General features: G+C 36.6%; 1 protein-coding gene across 7 annotated transcripts in view; it reads left to right on the top strand.

The window, feature by feature from the left end:
- KDM4C (lysine demethylase 4C) overlaps positions 1-23,440 on the top strand; it is a 248,398-nt gene that overhangs the window by 2,542 nt on the left and 222,416 nt on the right. For all 7 annotated transcript variants that reach the window (XR_003532110.1, XR_003532111.1, XR_003532112.1 and 4 more), the window contains exons 2-4: positions 7,932-8,096; positions 12,577-12,752; positions 15,463-15,577. Coding sequence is in view for 4 of the 7 variants with exons in the window: in XM_027670574.1 (XP_027526375.1) it covers positions 7,953-8,096; positions 12,577-12,752; positions 15,463-15,577 (435 nt within the window). In the remaining 3 variants the exon portion in view is untranslated. The remainder of the gene's footprint in view (positions 1-7,931; positions 8,097-12,576; positions 12,753-15,462; positions 15,578-23,440) is intronic.

Raw genomic sequence — 23,440 nt, 5'->3', positions numbered from 1 at the left:
ATTAGATTTCATCTTGATGTATGTGAGCTTTTCTAGTGTTGAACTCTGGTGTTTTGGTTTATGTTCAGTAGGTTTCTCAGGCCATTTACTGGCATAGATGTGGATGACTGAACTTTGCCAACCTCATGTTTTCACTTCTGTAGTATTGAGACAAATATAGCATTAATATACTCCTGGCTGATGATTTGAGGGTTTGAACAAGGCCTTACAAAGGCTATAAACTCTTTAAAAGGAGGATCAGGTTCTTTAACCGAGCTACTGCCATTTTAGCTGGCAGCTTTGACAAACTACATGCTTGTATTTTATCTAAATTTTGAGTTGTTTAATCAGATATCTTTCAAGACATAGGCACACTACTTGGTCACAAAGAAATTGAAGCTTTATGGACAGGCTTTGCAGTTTATTGGATCAGGTTCATAGCTTGGACTTGTTTGGCTAAAGCTTTCCCATGATTAACTAAAAAAGTTTCTTTCAGTGTTAGCAAAGTACTAATGCATGCTAATTTGAGTGGAGTATATAATTTATTCACATTGCCCTCTGCTTTTCTAGATAGTAATGGGCATTTTTTCCAAGTGCAGTACTGTCTTGTAAGGGGACAGAAAATGGCTGATTACAATGCTGGTATTAGGGATTTAAAATAACTGTAAAATCTCCCTGTTTATGTATTACTTGTCTTGCTATTTCATAATGTGCAGCCTAAATGGGCATATTGCCCATTTATTTTTATAACTTGGTATTTACTAATACCTTGCACATTTTCATTGTGTAGTAGTAAACAAAAACTCTGGAAGTTTTATTTCTCAGGTTGTACAGCTTTGTAATATCAGAAAATAGGTAGTTATGTATACACCTCAGTGTAATAGTTGAGTCAGTGATAGTGTGATTGCAGTGTGGATTTTACGTTAGAACGGCCTCTTAGTAGTTATGCTCTTGTCTGCGAAAGGACCTCTGAAAGCCTCTTAACTCTTAAACTGAACTGTACATTATGCTCTCTTGTCTTAATGATTTGACTAGGGTATAACTGAATTTTTACATGTGAGAAAAAGAACAAAAGTAGGCCTTGTTTGGAGAAAGTATATAGGATTCTTGAATTTCCACAAAGTCCTTGAGAGAATTAAGTATTGTGTTAGAAGTTAAGAGAATTTAATTGTAAGGCCAACATTTTCTGGGTGGTTTGTTTTTTGTGGTAAATTTAAAACCTGTAACTCAGTACTGATGCTTTCTGTTTCAGATTGGCATTTGTAATGAACAAATGCAATAATTGAATGTGAAATGAATTTAAGAAGTTCCCACTGATAGATCATGGTTGTAAGGGTGTTAAATTACTAAGAAATCTTAAAATGAGTAGCAGGATCTAAAATGGACTTCTAGCATAACAATTACTGCGTGGCCTTTATGATCTTTCTGCCTCTTACACTAAGGATGCTATATAGTAGAAACTGCTCAATGCATGTTCTTACAAACACTGTGCTTATCAAAGAGCAGTTTTACCCAGTGAGTTAATGAAAAGGCATTTTTTACCGTGGAAGAAGAGTAATAGAGGAGCACGGACTTGACAGTTTATTTGCACCAAAAGAAGCTGAGTGGTCTGTGTGGTCATTGCTTGGGGGCCTAAGATGCGTGGAAGCAGGTAGATAAAAGATCCTGTGATATACAGGATTTGTATTTTTCATACTGCAGTGAAGCTGGGCGAAAATTCTGCCTTTCCAGTGCTGTACCTGTGTTCATGACGAGTTGAAAGTTATTCTGCTTGTGATACAGACTGAACTTCATCACCATACAATTCAGTTATATGCTTGCGCCTTGTCTTAATTCCAAAGAAGCAGAAGAATAATTTTGTTAGTATATTTGCAAACAGGATTTTAGGAATCTAGTGGCCAGAGAAGAATGCTGATATGTGATTGTGGAAGCTAGCATGAGTAAATCACTGGTTATTAATTTGATTAACAATCTTTAACTTAATTTCTTCATTGTGGCTAGGTGCTAGAATATATTCAGTTTGTTTGGTACATTGCTGTTTTTAAAGCAGCTCAACTATTAAAACTGGTATATTTTGGTGAGATGTTTTAGTTAAGAGGAATGTTTACCATACCAATTCATGTCATAATAAGCTTGTTGTGGCTAGTGCTTAAAATCAGACACTGGTCAAGATCATCTTGCAGCTTTTCTGATAGCCGAACTACTTGGATATGTCTTTTTGTTGTCTTCTTATTGCTTTGCAGAAGGAACGTAGGATGTCAGATGTATTTCAGACTTACACCGCTTCAATTTAGACAAATTTAATTCCAAAGCAGATAGAGCATCAGGTTTGTTGGAACACATCCAGGCACTGTGGTTTCTTGTGTTCTGCATGCATAGGCAAAATAAGGACAACAAGGTTGATATTAGGTTTCCTTTTGACACTGGCTTTCTATATGGATGATTTAATTTAATAAGTTTACATAGCAACTGATTAACTTAATTGGTAAATCAATATATGGAAATGCTTTTGGAAATGGGCGTCATCTGTGATGTAGTGGAGGGTGATGTAGGTTGTATCTGTCACTGTGTGCTTGTATGAGTTGGCAGAATTAATTTGTCACTGTAACTTTTAGTGTTTAGCTGTGCAGCTGCAGTGTTTAACTTACAACAGTAGAAGGGAATAGTTTAGAGTCAGAGAACTGTGGAGGTTGGAAGGGATGTCTGAAGATCATCCTGTCCAATCTCCCTGCACAAAGCAGGCTCAGCTGCAATGGATTGTTCAGAAAGTGTTGAACTGGCGTTCTGTTTTAGAAATGGTACTCCCAATTCAGTATTCCCACAGAGACTCTCCGAACCACATGCCTCTCTCTCGCTCCCTTTTCCCCTCCCCCTTCCCGCTGCTGCGGGAAAGAGTTGAGAATTGGAGGCACAAAAGGTGAAGATCACGGGTTGAGAGTAATTTATTGGAAACGAGAATGAGATAAGAAACCAAACAGTAAAGCAACAATATTACTAACAGAAGTGTACAGAAAGAGAAAATTATTCATATGCAAAAAGTGCTCACTGTAATTCTCACAATAAACAAATACAGATGGGCTTCCCCCACCACCGGTCTTCTCACCGGAGGGAACCCCTTCTCCCTGGAAGAGGGTCCCTTTCCTCTGCCCCGGCAATGACTTGAGATGGTATTGAATACCATCAGGGTCCTGGCCATGCCACCTCTCAACTACTGCAAAAAAATTAACCCCATCCTGGCCAGAACCAGGACAACTGGCTTTTGAATATAACCAAGGAGGGACACTTCACAGCCTCTCTGGGCAACCTCATCCAGTGTATGACCACCCTCACAGTGAGAAACTGTTTTCTGATGTTCAGATGGAATTTCGTCTGTTTCAGTTTGTGCCAGTTGCCTTGTGTCCTGATTTTGTCTGGGAGAGAGTTAATTTTTTCTTAGTAGCTGGTACAGTGCTGTGTTTTGGATTCAATGTGAAAATAATGCTGATAAACACACTGATGTTTTGGTTGTTGCCAAGCAGTACTTACCCTAAGTCGAGGATTTTTCAGTGTCTCATGCTTTTCCAGTGAGGAGCTGAACGAAAACCTGGGAAGGAGCTGACCAGGACAGCTGATCTGAACTGCCAAAGGGATATTCCATAGCATGAAATATCATGCCAGTATATAAACTGGGAGAGTTACTCTGAAGAGTGGCTGACTGCGGTTCGGGCACGGGTTTGGCATCAATCAGCAAATGGTGAGCAACTGTACTGTGCATCTCTTGATTTTCTTGGGCTTTCTCTGTCTCTCTGTGATGATAATGAAAGTAAATTTTGCTTTGTTTCAATTAATCTGTTCTGATCTCAACCCATGAGTTTTACTTTGTTCCCTGATTCTCCTCCTGGGTAAGTGAATGATGGTACTTAGTTGCAGGTTGGGGTTAAACCATGACATCCATTTTGGCACCCAGTGTCAGGCAGGAAGGATTGAGGTAACCAGAGATCTGACCAGAGCATGTTGAAACAAAGGTGTTATGAGCAATTAATTGTATTGCTTTAATAGTTGCTGGTTACAATGTTGATTTATTTGCTATGAGAGCTGTTGTGCTTGTTCTCAGAGGTGTGTTGTGTAATTACTTACTTGCAGTATGTGTTCCCTGTGGTGCTGTTTGTCCTACAGGGGCCTTAGCTAAGATTATAATTTGGGTGTACTCTGTAGTATTGGTTTATGATGTGAGTGTTGTGGGTTGGGAAACTGATCTGGTATGTGTATTCAGTATTGCAGTCACCTCTGTACTTTGGGAGTCATCTACTGGGCATGATGAATAATCATGCCTTTGGCCTTTTCTCCAATTTATGGGGGAGGTATCTTCCTACATTTTTTTCCTTCTTTCCTTCCTTCTTGTCAAGGCTTCTTACAGTAGCATTTGAGAATTTTAAAGATTTTGGAATATCTTTTGAATACCCTTGAAACTAACCTGGTCCTTTTGCTAGGAGCCAGCATGTTACTGCATATGGTTCAGGTCTTGTTGTGCCCCTGGCAGGGAGGTTAAAACTAAATGACCTTTAAGGTTCCTTCCAACCCAAGACATTCTATGGTTCTGTGATTCTATGGTCTGATTAGGTGTTTATACACATAGATAAGAGCCTTCTCTTCTCTAGGCTGAATCATCCCAGCTCTCTGAGCCTGCCTTCATGACGGAGATGCTCCAGTCCATTTGTCAGTCATGGTGCTTTTTGTTGCACGCTTGCTAGCTCCATATCACGCTTGTATTGGGAAACCCAAAACTAGGCACAACACTCTGGGCGTACCCTCACCAGTGCTGAATAAAAGGGAAGGATCACCTTAATTTATCTGCTGTCAGCCTCCCTCCCGGTGCAGCCCAGGACACAGTTAACCACATCTGCTTCATGGGAATGGTACTGGCTTGTGTTCCATTTGGTGTCCAAAACTCCCAAAGGCATTTTCAGCAAAGCTGCTTTCCAGCCTTCAGCCCCCATCATGTACCCCGTATGCCTGGGGTTGTTCCTCCCCAGGTGCGGGACTGTGCTTCCCCTTGTTGAGCTTCACAACATTTTTGCCAGCCCATTTTCTCCAGCCTGTCAGGGTCCCTCTGGATGGCAGCATGACCCACTGGCCTATCAGCCAATCTTCTAGTGCAATATTGTTTACAAATACCACATTGAATTAAGCAGAAGTAAGGCTTAGACATGTCTGAGAGATGTTGTAGTAGTGAGACAACAATTCAGTTATTGGTTAACTGAAAATAATTTCAGCTGTTATTGTTTGCAGCATACTCCCTCTGCCCCTTAAAGTTAGTGCATTTAGAATCCTTGGCTTGGTTTGGGAATGCTAGATTTGGTACTAGGCAGGTAAGTCCTTTCTGTTCACTGAAGCAAAGGATATTAGTGATGTAGAAGACAAATTCATAAGTGGATGCTCAAGTAATTTGCTTTAAAAGAAAAACCAAACCGAGCAACAATAGAATACCTTAACTCTTCTATGTCCCACTCCTCTCCTCTCCTCTCCTTCATTTCCCCTTCTACCTCCTCTTGCCCTGCAAAGTGCCCCAGAACCTCACTGACACTATTGCTGAATATGAAAAGAATTAAAGGAAGGATTTTTACCTATGTGCTATGATGAAATAACTACTGAGTGCTGGGTGTCTTGTTTGCAGTCAGTGGAATGGATTGAAAGATGTGAAGTGGTGAATAACGGAGGACTGCTAATTTTTTTCGCAGTGAAGAAATACCAAAGGGTTTGGTTATTAGAGGGAGGTGTGTGTGTATTTCAGTGATGTATATACTTATTTAATATATTTAAGGTGAAAGCCTAAAAGGTGATTTTGTTAAGGGAAGGCACATATCCTGTTTAATTACATTTCCAGTGTCACTTTACTGTGAGTGAACCATTACAAATAGTAAACACTCTCTATTGCACTTTGCAATGAAGGAAAACATAGCTTCACCTTTGGTCATAAATCCAAGTTTCATTTTCCCAGGACTGGTCATATCAGTAAGATTATATGTGGAACTTCAATAGATGGGAATAAATAAAGGATGTATTGTATACAAGCCAGCTGTTTACTACTGAGGGAAGTTATCTCACACATGTCAAGGTATATTTGTCTATATGGACTTGGTAATTTAAATGCAAAAATACCCTCAAATTAAAATGGTACTGATTTTTGGAATGGGAAAGTGTCATGATTTAACCCCAGATTGCAAAGGAGTCACTTCCCACCCCACTTCCAGTGGGGAGAATCGGAAAAACAAAGTAAAACTTGTGGATTGAGATAAGAACAGTTTAATAATTGAAACAAAATAAAATATACTGCTATCAATTACAATGAAAAGGTGAGAGAGAGGACTCAAGAGGAACAAATGATGCTCACAGTTGCCCACCATTCAATGAGTGATTCCCAGCCTGTCCCCAGGCAGCTCTTGGCCCGTCATGGCCAAATCCCCAGTTTATGTACTGGACATGGTGTTCTATGGCATGGAGTAACCCAGTTGGAACGTGGTGTCCCAGCCATGCTCCCTCCCAGTGTCTTCTGTACCTGCTCACTCTCATGGGATGGGAAGCCTTGATTCAGAGTAAGCAGTGCTTAGCAACAACTGAAACATCCTGTTATCAACTCTGTTCTCATACTGAATGCAAAACCACAGCACTGTGCCAGCTGTCAGGAAGAAGATATTCTCTGTCTCAGCCAAAAGCTGGACACATAGTTGCAGCAATCTAGTTAATTTAAATTCAAACAGGGATGGAATATAGTGTAGGGAGGGGAATAGGATGTTACTGAAGATGGGAGTGTGGGTAAAGAAATGCAATTAATTGCTAAGAATGGAAAGTGATAATGCTGGGTGAATTTGGGATGTGAAATGAGAGGAAAAATAAAGATTCAAAAAGCAGACTAAATTTTGAAATACTCATAGGACCATGAAGCGTGGAAAGACGTAAAGGCATCTTATCTTGCACATACAGCTTTCTTGTGCAGTGATTCATACAAAGCTAGAAGAGACATGAAGCTAATGAAATTAGTGACTAATACGCTGACGTACAAGCAAAGCGTATGGTTACAGTGTGTGGCATAAAAAAAGATGGTTGCATGCATTTTGCAGATGTAGAAAATGAGGGAATGAATTATGTGCTCAGGAAAGCGAAATCAGTAAAAAGCTAGTCACAGCTGAATTATTTGTATTCTGGGATGAGCTTTTTTGTAAGATTAATGAAGAGTTTGGTGAACAATAGATCACACATGGTGATATATAGCTGGAAATAGCAACACCTTCTGAAGATAATGTATATCTGTCAGTTGCCTAAAGATCAGTCCTTTCATGAGTACTATATCTTGGTATGAAATAGAAATATGACTTTTTTTAGTCATCCTCAGTGTAGAAATGGAAATAAGAGGAAATGCTGATTTTATGTGTATCACTTGCGGACTGTTTTCTGCTGCAGAGCTTTCAGAGAATGAGGAGTAGTGTAGTCTTGTTGTTAAAATGCTAATGTGAGAGCTAGGAAATAAAGTGTTTTTTCTCTGTATTTGCAGTGTGAGTGGGAAGTGAGTAGTTGCTGTTTACCATTTACTAAATGGTAATAGTGATATTTTATCAAACGTGGTTTTGTTACTCTAGATTGTGCCTGTGTGATGTAACTCTCTAGATAGGGAGCATCCAGATGGATCTACACAGGAAGATGCCAGGTTAACTTGAGAAAACGTGCTTAATAAATAGACGTATGGACTAGACTGTGTACGTCACAACAGAGTTTGTGCTGGATAAAAGCTGAGTATTCTTAAAAGAGTAAAGTGAAAAAGTAAACATTTGTTTTGTACCTTTTATACTAGCTTGGGCAGATGATTTTAGAAGCTTCTTTTCATGTCTGAAACCAAGTATTTTGAATTTCAGAATTTGTTTTACAGATTATGCTCTATGGTGTATGTAATTTTTTTCTTTTTTTTTCTTTTTTTAAAGCTAGATTGAAAGTGAATCAGAATGGCTGCTGTCATCTCAGATAGTCCTCCGAACCCAAGCTGCAAAATCATGACTTTTAGGCCTTCAATGGATGAATTCAGGGAATTCAACAAATACTTAGCGTACATGGAATCACAGGGTGCTCATAGGGCTGGAGTTGCAAAGGTAAACGTCAGTAACATAGAAGGAAGATTGATCCTAATACCTGTTCTCCTAGTATTTGTATTTTGCTGATTACAATTCCTGACCTTTTTAGTTTTTAACATTCTAAATGATTTTCAATGAATAGGTGCTGATCTGTTACTGTTTTAAGAAAGAGCCTTTTGGTATCTCTGATGTTTCGTGCAGACTAATGAAGATGATGTATTCTGTTTTCTAACTGTTAATTGTTTACAAGTTTACAGTAGCAAAATAGGATCTCATTTTGTGTAGATTTAAACTAGTTTTTGTCAAATCAGAACTAAACAGGGAGTTGACAGTATAAATTGAAGTAATCTTGAACAGGTGTTGAACTTGATCTTTTAGGGTTATGCAAAGCTTTGCTGGAGCAAATAATCCCAATACAGTCAATAGTGACGTATGTGAGGCACTGTTTAAATGGAAATCGTTTTCTTTTTAAGGGCGATCATGTTATCTCTTTGTTAATGAGCATTGGAGGGACACTATCTGCGATTTTATTGCCCATTGAAAATTGGCACATCCAGGACCTTACAGCAGGTGTCCCTCCCCTCACAGAGAGTGATTGTCAGAGGTTAAGTCCAATGTAATTTAGTGACATCACAAAAGTGTTTACACTGTGTCTGTTTTGCTGCCTTTCAAACCAGCAGCACCCTGTGCAGGTCCAGAAGTACTAGCTTAATTATTGAAAGTGCTCAGTAGGGATAGCCATCTCCATCACTGGGTTTTTAAGCGAATGTTGCATAGTCAAGACATTTAGAATCTGAGAGAAGAGAAACAAGACTTGCAATTCTTGGTTTTCCCCTGCCCACTCCCTCCCCCTGCTTCCTGTAAAGCAAAGCAAAACTGAAGTCCTAACACTTTGGAAACCTTGTATGTTATTTGATTTTTTTTTAATTTCTGAGGATAGAGTACATATAGGTCATAGTCTCAAACTCTTCTCTGCAAACAGAAGTAGAAATTTGATAAATAGTGGAAAGCCTGAGCTGAATTTTTCCTATATTCAACTGTATTATGGAACCTATTTTTTGTGTGGGGATGAACTAAACTTTCATTTTCTCCAGTAAACTTTCATTTTGGACAGTAAATTTCAAATACATGGTAGTGACATTATCTTGCTTTCTTGAATAGCATCTCTTGCTGTTTTTAGTCTGACAGTTACTTGCTACATATTAGTACTTTATCTTGAGAATTCTGTTTTCCACTATATTTTGATATATCTCAAAAGAATTCATGAATAAAAATAAACCAACTAAATATTTTTAAAAACAAATCTTATCAAGTGAATAATTCATACCGCAAAGGGATATTTTCTGGGTTTTGGAAATTGATTTTAAAATAACAAGAAAAAATACATTTTTTCTGTTTTGATAGTAATATAAAATTACCTTACAAAGAACCTAATTTTTCTGAAGTCTAGCATGTACAAGCTCAAGCATTAATGTGAAGAGAATAACAGCTACCAGAAGAACTATATGCATATGCAGAAACAGTAATTTAACTTCTGAACAGAGAACACAATCAGAATAGGTGTATCCAACACTTTAGGTTAAATGTGAAGGTGTAAGGGGAGAAGACCTGTTACCTGTGTAGGAGAGTATGTGTATGTAAATAGGGATAAAATTACTGTAAGGCTTGCATGTATTGGAGGAGGGAGGGACTACGGGAAATAAAATGCTAAAAAAACTACAACCACCCCATAAGTTCCTAATACTGTCTGAAACAAGTGATTAAGGTACTAGATAAACAATATTGGCAAAAAAATCACCATTAGGCTTTTGAAAGTCTGGAATGAGCTTTAGTCATAAAAAAAAAAAATCTTATTTTAGTCTACTGTTACAGAGGGTCCAAGACTTTGAAAACAAGGACTGGAAAGAATGGACCAAATGAAAACCAAGGCACACTGATTAGTTGGTCTTTACTGGAATAAGAATTGTTTTGAAGTCTCAAACTGAATTTATATGGAGCAAAATTAATTTTCAGTCACATTGGCAAGTAGAAAAGTAATTTTGGAATATTATGCTGAAAACAGATATTGACAAGTGCAAGAAAAACAATTTTCAGAGGAGTTGGGGAGAAGTAATTACACAAAAATAGTAGTCAGTGCTATTCAGAGTCAGATGTACAACAGGAGATTACCAGTATATGAAAGAGGATTTAACAGAAATGTATGTGTTGAGAGCACTCTGCAGTAATCTCAGTAGTACTAAAGTGCCGTCTTCATGGAGGAGACTGTGATATAACTAAGACATCCCTATCTAAATCTGAATGCATATCACACTACGTGATACTAGCCAGTATTAATATGCTTAAGATCTTTGATAAATAAATAAATAAATAAATATGTAATTGAGCAAGTCTTGCCTTAGGTTTTTCCTTTTTCATATTTGAGCTTTCAAAAGCTTGATTGATGAATTTGATCTAAGTTGCTTCCATTGAATAAACCTAACTTTCCTGACTTTGAAGAGGTTATTTTTACTAAAGGGAGTATGTAGAGGCTTCACAGTGATCTGGTCATTATTTCCAGCTCTTACACTGTTTATCTACCTGTTGCTTTGGACATGATATTTTAACATTTTCAGTCCTTGTCCTAATCTTTTTTAGAAAATGCAGATTCTTTGGGCAGGAGCTCTATTTTTATTTTCTTTTAAAGTGGTACTTTGTGTATTGGTCCCCAGAGAATTCACTTCACTAACCAGTACACTAATTACAACAGGAATAAACATGCTCCAGTTAGCTGGAAGGAGATACTTTGAACCTGTATTCACGAAAATATTTTTATTGCTTAAAACACACTGACCTTGAATTAAGTAAGATAATGCAAATATTGCTTTTCGGTATTCTTATAGTTGAACCAAACCTACAACTTTATGCTTAATAATCATGAAAATGGAAATCTCTGTGCACATATTTGATTTCTATGCATATATTCTGGATGCATGACTTCTCTGCTTCAAACTAACATTCTGTATTTTGTTGATGTGCATATAATTTAAGATTTCTGTGAAAGAAGTAAGTAGGAATCACAGGATGATTTGCTTACTTTTTTTCTCTAAAAGCAATCAACTTGCTAAGCAGTCCCTGTACAGCGGAAGTGCTATGGAACCTGCTATGGAACCTGAGAAGGAAAAATGGAAAAGAGGGAGTTGCATCTGTGTAAAAACTGGATAAAAATGCCTATTTATGTTTGAATTAAAAACTTTAGGTTTGGAAGTGTGTTACTTTCTTAAAACTTTTCTTCATTTTGATGTATGTCCTTTGCTTTGTGCTTGTTAGCACAAATGGTCTTGACTGGATTTCTTTGAGGAATGAACTGTTTGAGTACATTAGTATTATAATTTGCCCATTTGTGATTTGTGAAAAGTTGATTTGAGCATGGCAGAAAAGAATGAATATAACAAGCGGTTCAAAAAACATGGCATTGAGCCTTTGGACAAGTAAAAGTTCAAAACAAAAGCCAGACCAAAAAATATATATAAAATTTTTCTATTCCTGTGTTTTATAAGTGATGCAGTTAACATCTAGAGAGTTATCTGTTTGCAGGTGAAATAATACATGCAAAGAATGTTCAAAATTACACAGCCCTGTTAAAGAACACTGGTGTTACTACAGTATTCTTTGAAATTCTTAGTGACTTTATTGCTAACACTTTGGAATCTGCTGAGTAGTTCTCATAGATTGTGAGTAATTTTGTGGTACTTGAAATAAATATGTTAACTTTACAATTGGTAAATCTGCACATAGCTTTAATCTTCAATTATGAGGATAAAATAATGTAATTACAAAAGCTAATATATCTAAATAAGTGCAAACTCTTACTGTAATAGAGTTGCATCCTGTAGTGTTATGGGGAGTGAGTTGCACAGACTCTCAAATCTAAAGGTCTCTAAAATAGCTGTACTTTTTTCGCTTTTCAGTAAAAAATAAAGTTACATATACTTTTTATACCAAATAACATATAGATAGGGGAGTGCCAGTTTTTTGTATGAGTATTTCAATTGACGATAAAAATTTTGTATCTTTGAATCATTAGGTTTGAAAAAGACCTCTAAGATCATTGAGTCCAACCATTGACCTTACACCACCATGTTCACCACTAAGCCATATCCCCAAATGCAACATCCATGCATTTTTTAACACTAAATATGTATCATACCATGGATTCTGAACTATTTTTCAATTGTAAGGCTTTCTGATTGTAAAGCATGTTTGCACAGTTGTCTTTGATTGAATTGCTGTAGATGAGCGAGTTGCTGGTTTTGAATTGAGGTGATACTATCCCTATTTTGAGTTGCTTCTACATTATCTAGGAGCACTTACATAATCAGTTAGTTAGTGTGAAAGAGCTGGTAAGCAAGTGTTCATTGGATCGTGTGGTCATATTTGACTGGTTCTTTCAATTTTTTCCAGGATGTTTTGAACTGATACCGCAACTGTGATGTCCTGTGTTTTATTTTTGAATTTAAAGGTTATCCCACCAAAGGAGTGGAAGCCAAGAAAACATTATAATGATATTGAAGATTTGGTGATTCCTGCTCCAATTCAACAGATAGTCACTGGCCAGTTGGGGCTTTTCACACAGTACAACATTCAGAAAAAGCCCATGACAGTGAAGGAGTTCAAGCAGCTGGCCAACAGTGACAAGTATGTATGTCTTAGAAAGACAAATATTTATCTTCACATATTGTGATTTCTTTGAATTGTACAAGGCAAGTGGTGATTTTTTTTTTACTTTTTTCCTGGCTCCTAGGGTTACAACAATATTGGTTTTGTTTATGTTATTGAAAGCATCTGATACCATGACAGCAAGAAAGCATCTAGAAAACCTGAGACATGATGCTTTCTGTCTGCCTTTTTTTCTTTCTGTTCTAGAAGATGATTATGTAGAAAATAGTGAAGATGATAGAGACTAACATCTGAGTTTTAATTTGATTACACCTATTCATATTTAATATTTAATTCCTAGATACTGGAATGGCCTATCATCATGTAATTCTGAAAAAAATCCAGCATCTTTTTAACTTGTCCAGAAGTTTTTCATTAATCTGAGAGAACTTAGCTGCATCTAGTGAATGTCTATGTTTTGGTTATGGATATTAAGGGAGGGGAAAAAGTGTTTATAGAGGGCTAGGCACTGTACTGAAAAGTTTCAAATTGGTGAACATTCCAAGAAAAGGGAATGGATAGAAGGAATTCTTCCTTATCCTTTTGACCACATGGAAAGAATACATTTTACTTCAGTGTTTTCTCAAAACTGAGTGGAAATAGTTTCTGGGAGATGAGTCAAAGCATCTTAGAGAGAAAAGATATTTGAATAGAGGAAGGTAACACTGCCTTAGTTTGAAGCAAAGTTTGTCTCATAAGTTAATTAAGAAATTTACATGTAAGAAGAGAAGCTGCTGTCAAGATCAGGACAAACTAGGACATGAAAAGTTTTTAAGGAGACTCCTCAGCAGTTATGTCCCATAATATCCATGCCTTTACAATAGTGCAAAATGGATAATCTTTTTTCTTCAATTAAAATCGATTGGTATTTCCACCCTTATAGTACTTGTGAAAAATTGTGTTTATCACACTTACAGTACTCTTTCTCTGGTAAGTGGGAGTGGAAACCTATTTTGTAGTTTTTAAAATTGTTTAGTAACTGTTAGAGGTGGGAATAAAACTTAAAAACTCTGTGGTATCTGATGTCATTTTCAATTATACTTTTTCATAGATGTTAAAAAGTTTACATTTTGTTAACCTAGAATAAAATGAGACACTAATTTGTTAAGGTAGTTTCATAATGCAAAACTGTGAAGATTTTAGTATTTATCATGATGTTTATTATTCTTTATTGTGGACGCTATATTGGAAGTGTTTCTGATTTCAGTTTTCATGGTTTTCACTGAAATCAAATGGCAACTTAATTTCATAGATGAAATTAAGAACTGTTGAGATGGCTTCTTAGATATTACTAGTTGTAGGTTGTTCTAAATATTTATCACTGCTCTTGAGAAAATGCGTCATATAACCTCCTGTGATACTCTAAGTCTGTATTTATTAAACTCTCAGGTAGCTGAGAGCCTCTGTTCTCCCATAAAAATAATTTTGTTCCTTAATGGAGAAGACTTATCTCTGTTAATGACCCTTTTCTTGAGTATTGTGATGTTATCTATTTCCTTTGGGTAAGAGAGAAGGGCCTTGAACATCTAAATTAAATCATAGTTGCCTTTAAAAAGATCATGTGTACTCAGTCTAATGGTTTTCATCTCTTATTTGTTTAGACACGTACAACTCACCATTGAACCAAAATACTTCTCTACTTGACCTCTGAGAAATAAGGGCATAGCTGCATCCTGTAATCAAGGAGTTTATGTATGCATATTTCTCAGTGCCAAGCAGAAATAAACAATCTGATTTCTGGAGCTATATCATAAGGAATAATAAACAGCTTTCTTACTGAGAATGCTGTGGTTAGGATGATTTTTGTTAAGTTTTTTTGTCTCTGTTCAGAGTTATTACATGATGTAAATCTACTTGGTCTACTTAAGTCTTGTATGTTTGGATTTTCTTTCCAGTTGTTCAAGTGTAAGATGTTGGCAGTTCTAATAGGAAACTTCATTTCTCAGAGTTGCAGTAATGGAGGAGCAAGTTTTCTTTTCTGAAGGCCTGAATATGAGAGAACAGAGGTCTGACAAAGGATCCTGAGACAAAGCTATTGATAGATGTTTCTATGGTAGATTTTACATGAGTAACCTCCTAGAACTATATACATAAATATGTTTAAGCATGTGTTTATTAGGTACCTTCAATTAAGCGTATAAGTATGGTATCTTTTGCTCTTATAATGAGTAAAAAGTCCCTTAAATATTTTTTCTCTGCATTGTAGAATTTTTGGTATCAATTGGTTGAAATATTACAACTTTTTTGAAAGGTTTTACTGAGGAAGAAAGAAGAGAAGAAAGTACTGGTCTTGCCTGGCAGGGCTGATGCATGGGCTGACTTAGTAAGTTTGAGCTGTTCTGAGGCAGGCTTATGCAAGACCTATATCTGTGTCTTTGCAGAACTGGTGGTGAGGTAGGAAAATAATAAATACTTGTTAATTGCATGTGCTGATGAGCTGCTGGAGACTGAAGCAAATGTTGTTTGGGTAGGTGGATGACTTCACTTACTGGGGCTTTCAGGCAGAAGGTTCCATGATATAGTTAATCATGACACTAAGAACTCAGGGCAAGCAGTAATTCCTCTGTTTTGGCAAATTTGAAATAAAGTGATCTCTTAGAATTCAGTTTCCAGGTTCAGAAGCATAGTCCATTGTGAAGGTGGTTGTTGAAAGACTGTGATGAACCTTTGCCTACCTCTTCCTTTGCAGATACCGCACCCCAAGATACACAGATTATGAAGATCTGGAGCGTAAATACTGGAGGAACTTGACTTTTGTGGCACCAATTTATGGAGCAGATATCAATGGAAGCATTTATGATGAAGTATGCATAGCTTTTTATGAAGTTTATGTCTTCCAGCCCTCTTTTAAAGGGTACTGTACTTAAAGGATACAGTCCTGTTTTGTGACGGAGAATCTGTCTTTTGAAATCTTTGTGTTACTCACTTTAAAGACTCCAAGAAAGGCTGAAATTAACTCTACACCTGCAAGAGTCAGACAGTTCTGTCTTTAGACGGTAGAATATTGCTACTCTTCCAGATCATGACTCCTCCCTTTCTTCACTTTGAACTCTCCAGAACTTTAACATTACTTCCTACTTATTTATTTGTTTATTAACATTTTAGTATGTGTATTTTCTGTGTGCTTATGTGGAAATTTAGAGATATTTTAAATAGCTTTTACTTTAAAATTAAAAGATGAGATACTTTTATTTCTTCCTCTTTCACTGAGTAATATGATTAATAATTGTACTTTATACATGCTTGGAATGCCTGCAGTTTCCTGGAAATGTGCTTATACTTACTGTTTACCTTTCAGTTAAAACAGACAAAATTGAAATTTCCTAAGGAAATGAATTTTGCTGGTTACTTACCAAGATCTCTATGGATAATAAAGGGACTCTTAACACAAATCTCATTATCCAAAGAATTACACAATAGTCATTGCTATCTGTTAGGCTGTGTAAGTAACGATGGGAGCTAGATTTTGAAGGGATTATTTAAGTAATCAGACTAACAGAAGAAATGTTAGCATTTCAGAAAAAAAATGAGGATTTAAAAAATACAGGCAAACTTTTATTAAAAGAATCTACCATGTGTGGAGTTCTTGATGTTCTATGTAACTGCTTTCTCCAATTGTTTAAAAAAAAGGAGTATGATTTCCCTGTGGCAGATGGTCTGAGGCTCTACTAGTATTTCACATTTCTTCACAGAAGACAGATTACTTGAGAACTGTCCAAAGATAAATATGGTCAGCCAATATGGCTGAAGGCAATTCAATTTTTGCACTGAGTATGTGATCTTTGAAACATAGCTATAGATTTCCAGTGGTCTGTTGTTTAGAGAAAGTAGCAAGTCCAAATTTTATTGTGTGTCCAAATAGCTATTTTAAAAAATAAGTTAGAGAATAATTGAAGATTCTGATTTGGAATGTTTTGTGAAGAGACATTCTAGATGGCTGTTGCTTTGTAAAGACTGAAATAAGGCACAGAAAAACAGTCTTTGTTTCAAGAAATAGAAGTTTGCTCTTTTTCTTCTCTGATTTTTTTTTTCTTATACTTATGGTATAACTTTTTACAAATTTATGCTTTGTTTTGATTTTGTTTGCTTTCGTCTTCAGTATCTTAAGTTTACTGTTGCATGAGCGACATTTCCAAAGAAATAAATGCAGTAACGTCCAATTTGGAAATGCTGACTGGTCAAAGAGAAGGTCAGAGATTTCATTCTCATGGAGTTGCACTCATTAGATTGGGAAGCTGAGGAAGGGAGGTCAGCAAAAAAAGCAAATGGGTAGGTGAGAAGGGCAGCATTCAGAGATCCTAACTCAGATGCTACATGCATAGGAGAAGGAAATGAAGCACTGAAATGAAGCTGCAGAGAGTGGGGAAGAAAGCAATAAAAAGTAGACTAAAAAAACGTTGATGCATGTGATAAAATGGGTACTATTTAAATATATATAACAAAAGAGAAATGTTAGCGAAAGGAATTGACATTGAGGAATGTGAGCAGACTTGAGCAGTTAATGTCAGCCACTGTGATGGTATACAGCCCAGTGGTGTATAAAGGAAAAGAAGGAAAAAAACTCTGATACCAAACTGTTGGTGAGAAAGTTACAGTGCCACTGATCAAAATGTTGTCTTAGAATAATTTTGCCACAGTTACTTTTTGACCAGCAGATGGTGTACTTGCACAACTAATATTTTTCATGTCTAAATGCATGAAGATAGTGCTAAGAAAGGATCTTCTTGATTCTGTTTGAAATTAGAGATTGTTCTTATGTTTCGTTCAGTTTCCTTCAGGATTGTCATTATTTGTGGAAAGGAGATGAATACAAATTACTGACATTTTGGGCACCATATGGCAAAAAGGGAATGATAGGATTAATTTGTCATAGCAGCCTATTTGCGAGAAACAAAACAAATGCATACTTTCTACAAAATGCATTTTAAAGAAAAAAGTTTGTTAGAGATGTTACATTTAAGGTAAGTATCTGACAGAGTTCTAGGTAGAAAACCACAAGGAACTTAGTGAAAATGTGGTTTATATGTCTACATGGGTCATCAAAATCAGTGAGAAATACTGCTGTGCTGTAAATCTGTATTCTTCAGTTTAACAATTTACAAATTACATTTTCTTTTCCATTGGTGACAGTCAATTTCATATTGAGACATCTATATCTGAAGCATGATGAAGCCTTAATTTTTTACTATTAGTATTATTTAAGAAACATACTCTTGCTTGTGAAATCCAGCACTTTGCTTGCATTGTGCCAGAGAGATCATAGATCTTGTAGTATTTGATTTTTTTAAAACCAGAGGATGACAGGTTCTGAGGGGGTTGGAAGATGGGGCAAAGTTATAAAACCTGCGTTACATGGAACAGAAAAAGAACTCACAAAATAAATAAAACCCAAATAAAAGAAGAACAAAGCTATCAATGCATGCTTTGAAATTTGACAATTACCATCAATGATTTAAAGTTTACCCTTGTGATATTTGAATTATTTCAGAATCTCTGTTATTTATTTAAAATATCTTATTTGACATCTTTGAACTCAGATTAAGTCTTTACAAATAAGGAAATAATCTATGAGAACAAGTGTTCTGTGCACTCTATAGAGCTTTATAGAAAATAAAGTCCAGATCAAGGTTTGCTTGAAATATTATTCTGTCCTGTATGCATTCTAATTGCTGTTACATTTAATTGCAGTGCTTTGTAGGATAATGACAATGTGACTCCAGAAAAAGCACGACCCCTACATTGACTGATCTAGCTACTAGGTGGGGAAAATCTTCCTAGTTTCAAAGTTCCAAAGAAAAGTGACTGATTTGAAGTTTATAATGAATCAAGTCATAAAACACATCTGACTTCGGTGCTGACAATTGCATCTGCTATTCCGTAGAGAAAAGCCAAGTTTAGAAGAAGCACATAAAAATATTGTTTTGTGTCTCTCTCACGACTCAGCTGCTGTCTTGAAGATAGCACTTTACTTCCATTTTTCTTCTTTTAGTTTTATTTCTCCCGATAACACAACTTCTAGTGCCTACCTTCTCCCATATATAAGGTATGGGGAGCATATTTGATTAATAATACAAGTGATTGATTCAGTGGAGTTTGTAGGCTAACAGTTGGTTATTTTTTCTAAATTGTAGGTACATCTCTAATGTGTTACTTGCTCTAGCAACAGATGTACTTGAATTTCCTACCATATCCCTCGACAGAGTAGCCAACTTGATTTTAAAGCAGCACCTTGACATTATGTGTAGAATTTGGATTCTAAATGAGTTAGGGATGGCACTTGGGTTGTAGCTAAAACTAAGGCTGCAGGAGAGCAGCAGGCATAAGCAGTCCAAGAGTCTTTGGAGAGCATCAGTAACAACTTCCTGACCAAACCTGTCTGCTGGATCTCTCACAAACAAGAAAGGATTTGTTGTGGATGTGAGTGTCGAGGGCAGCTTTGGCAGAGTGACCATGAAATGGCAGGGTTTGAGATCTTAAGGGGACATGTCAAGGCAAAAGGCAGGACCACAACCCTGGCTATCAGGAGAGCAGACTTTGGTGTCTTCAGTGATCTCCTTGTTAGAGTCCCAGTGGATAAGGCCCTGGAGGAAACAAGGGCCCAGCGAAGCTGGTTGGTGTTTCACCACTTCTAAGCTCAAGAGTGGTCCTCCTCCCACCAGGAAGTCAGGAAAAAATGCCAGAGGTCTGCATGGATGAACAAGGATCCTCTGACAGAACTCAAGCATTAACAGGAAATACCCAGGAGCTAAAAGCAGTTTGTGAAGAACTGTAGCCAGTGGGAAAGACTCACATGGAGAAGTTTGTGGAGGACTGTCTCCTGTGGGAGAGACCCCATGTTGGAGCAGCGGAAGAAGTGGCAGAGGCAATGTGGGATGAACTGAAAGCAACCTTCCTTCTCCATTTCCCTGAGCTGCTTGTGTGGGAGGGGGGGATATAGGATAGGGAGCAGGCGTTGGGTAGAGAATTCTGGAGTGCAATTGAGATAGGTCTACTCTTCTACTCTTTGCTGGGTTAAAAACTGTATGGTCAGGCCCAGAGGGTGGTGGTGAATGGAGTTAAATCCAACTGGGGGGCAGTCACAAGTAGTGGCACCTGGGGTCATTATCAGGGCCAGTCCTCTTTTATGTCTTTTTTGATGATCTGGACAAGGGGATCAAGGGCACCCTCAAGTCAGTTTGAAGATGACACCAAACTGGGCAGGGGTGTTGCTCTGCTGGAGGGTAGAAAGGCTCTGCAGAGAGATCTGGACAGGCTGGATTGATGGTCTGAGGTCAATAGGATGAAGTCCAACAAGGCCCTTGGGTCACAGGAACCCCAGACAGTGGTACAGTAGGAGTGGCTGGAAAGCTGCCAGGCAGAAAAGGACCTGGACAGCGGCTGAACATAAGCCAGCATTGTGCCCAGGTGGCCAGAAAGGCTGATGGTATCCTGGCATGCATCAGCAATAGTATGTCCTGCAGGACCAGGTAAGTCACTGTCCCCCTGTACTTGGTACTGGTGAGACCACACCTCAAATCCTGTGTTCAGTTTTGGCCCCTCACTGCAAGAAGGACATTGAGTTGCTGAAGCATTTCAAGAGAAGGGCAACAAAGCTGGTGAAGGGTCTGGAACATTAATCCTATGAAGTAACAAGCAACAGGACAATAGGAAACTGTCTCAAGTTGTGCCAGAGGGGAAGATTACCTTGGAATTTTAGGAAACATTTCTTCAAGGAAAGGATTACTAATCACAGGAGCAGAGTGCCCAGGGAAGTGGTTAAGTCACCATTCCTGAGGATATTTAAAAGACCCATAGGTATGATGCTTAGGGACATGGTTTAGTGGTGGCCTTTGCAGAGCCAAGTTAATGATAGTTCTTGATGACTTTCAAGGTCTTTTCCAACCTAAATGATTCTGTGATTCCATGATGTCCTTTCTCTGTGGTCTCCTCATAGTTGAGATCACTGTGAGCAGTCATTAAGATGTTTGGTTCTACCCTGCATTTCCAAAGAATCTACTTGCCCACCCTTGAAAAGGGTGCTGCAAAATCAGTGGTTATATCCTTAAAAATGCTGAGAAGAAAACAGATATAATGAGGAGATTGATTGTATTTCCTAATCTATGTGTTTATGGTGCAGAGATTCTGTTCGCAGCATTTTTCTTTCTGTATTTTAACGACTTTGAAAGCACAGTAAAAACCTGGCAGTTTATTATATTCATTGGCGTGAGTGAATGATTGTTTGGAGTGAGGAGTGGTTTACCAAGCACAAATTTTTCTGTAATGTTTCTCCTACTCCTTTCCACTCTGTCTCTTAAATTGTTTTTTTTTACTCTTCTTTATTATTTGAGCTATCATAGTGAGTCATAAGGGCTTTTTAATCTTACTTGTACAACTGATATCTTGTTTGCTAGATTAATTTTTCCTGTGATAATTTCATGGTTTCATTTCAATATTAAACACTGAAAAAAGACTGTGTGTAATAACATATACATACAGAAATCGTGTTCTTAAAAATAGAATACATCACAGTCTTAGCTGATTTGTTTAAATAAAGTACAAAGAATAGCATCATGTCACTTTTGTAAGTACTTCTAAAAAAATGAAATTAATAAAAAATCATTGCATTTGGAGCCTGTTTTATTCTTATGTGCAAAGAGGTCTCTGCTTACAACCCTGAACTTCACTTTTTACCAGTATACTGAGATTTAGATTACTCTTTGTCTTTGAAAAAACAATGGGTCAGCTCCTTCCAAACTGTGCAAGTGTTCAGATGAGAATTTATTGTCAAGTGTCCCACTTTATCTCCATGTTGTGTTAAAAGCAGATGCAAAAGCTGTTAAGAGCAATAAAAACTCTAGATAGTAATTTACAGTAAGTTTGAATCATCTTCAAAACTAGTGAATATTGGAATAATGGTCTTCTGTATGGACCACTATTTACCTTATAATATTTCTCTCAGGAAATACAAGGTAAATGTAGTATGTGTAGCAATGATGACAATTGGTAAGGTGTTTCAAGTCAATTTAAAGAAAGTAAAATATGTTGTTTTCAGCTTTTTTCCAGATATTGGGTTATATCACTTGTCAATGATGATAGGTATTCTTTAAAGAATCTACCATTAGAAATGTGGATAAATTAGAAATATTATTGTTACACATTCTCTTGAAATTATTATGATATTTGAATATAATTGTGATATTTTGAGCAGAATAAATATTTTATATTTTCCTAACATTGAATAGTTTATAATGTCTGAATGTATTTGTAAGAAACTACCAGATACACCTCATGGTCAAGTGCTATATGTACTGATGTTCTAACAATGGTTATTAAACATAGCATAACCTGCTAAAATACACTTTAATTTTGAGAAGTATTGCTATGTATTCACCTGTTAAACTGCTCTTTTACAGCAGCGATCCTTTTAGTGTGCATTGTGATTGTTAAGTCTGAAACCAGTTATATAACTACTGGAAAAGTTAGAACTGATATTTTACTTAGAAAATTGTGTAAGCATTAATGTTTTGGAATATTAAAAAAAGAGAGGTCTGTGAGGTAAAGAAACATATTTAATAATTATTTGTGATAATTATATAATTTAGGCATAAATATAAAATTGATTTAATTTTTTAAGTTCAAGGAATTAGGAGTGGAAATGAATCAGTGTGACTTTAGTGTTTCAGCCAGTTTGAATGACTATTTCCTTTTTAGCTAAGAATACTTGTCCAAAATAGTCTGTAGGAGAAGGAAATAGCTCATGTATCTTGTGTAGAAGTTGTGGATTGTTTATTTGGTATGTTTGGTATTTTGAAACAAGCTATTTGTCCTATGATTGGTCTCCATAGGATGATTTGCTTTTGTTTTAGGACAAACCATTAGCAGTTTCCTGCTAGTTGTGATACGTCTTAACAGAATGTGAAAACATGAGATGTGTCATTAAAAAAGTAATTTATTCTCCTATCTATTACTTAATTCTTAGTAATAGAAGACTCAGATTTCAGGATGTTATGGTTGCTAAGAGCTTACATGTGTGAAAGGATGTGATGGGATAAATAATAGGTAAAAAAGCCCATGGGATTCTGTTAAGTAGAAAGGTAACACCTCTGTCTGAAGAAACCTTCAAACTGCAAATTGCTGCGGGTTGTAAGGGTGTTCTGGGGAAGTACTGCTTTACTTATGCTGTTTCCTGTCTACTTTTGGCCACTGTCAGAGTAGACTGCCTAGATTAACAGTTGATTTTTATGAGTAAAAATGCTTTCTTCCAATCCTCTATATGTGCCTACATGATCCAGTCATTGCTCTTAGTTTGGTGAATTAATTTGTATCTCCAAATGGACTGCACAATTTGTAAAGGGAGAAAAATTGTATGTGTTTTTAAAAAAATAAAATTTTAAACTGATATGAGGACTTGTTAAAGTTGTTTCTTCAAACAAATATTTTATTTTACAGGTCTGTTAACTTGCTGCTGCTGGTTTTTATATTTGAAAGGTGCAGATTGTACCAACATCTACTGTTTGAGTTCATATAAGTGTTTTTTTCTTTTATCATATGAATTTTATAGTTTTTTAATTTTAAAATTTCAGGTGCCTTTATGTTTAACAAATACGTCAAAGCCAAGACTTCAGTTTTAAAAGAACAAAAATTACTGTCTGTAAACATCCTTTACTCCGTTGACTGTTTCACTTAAT

Source organism: Neopelma chrysocephalum, unplaced genomic scaffold, assembly GCF_003984885.1.
Source record: "Neopelma chrysocephalum unplaced genomic scaffold, ASM398488v2 Primary Assembly neopelma1_96921, whole genome shotgun sequence".
Classification (NCBI taxonomy): Eukaryota; Metazoa; Chordata; class Aves; order Passeriformes; family Pipridae; genus Neopelma; species Neopelma chrysocephalum.
The sequence above is the reverse complement of the archived record's forward strand: the minus strand, read 5'-3'. Positions and strand labels throughout refer to the sequence as shown.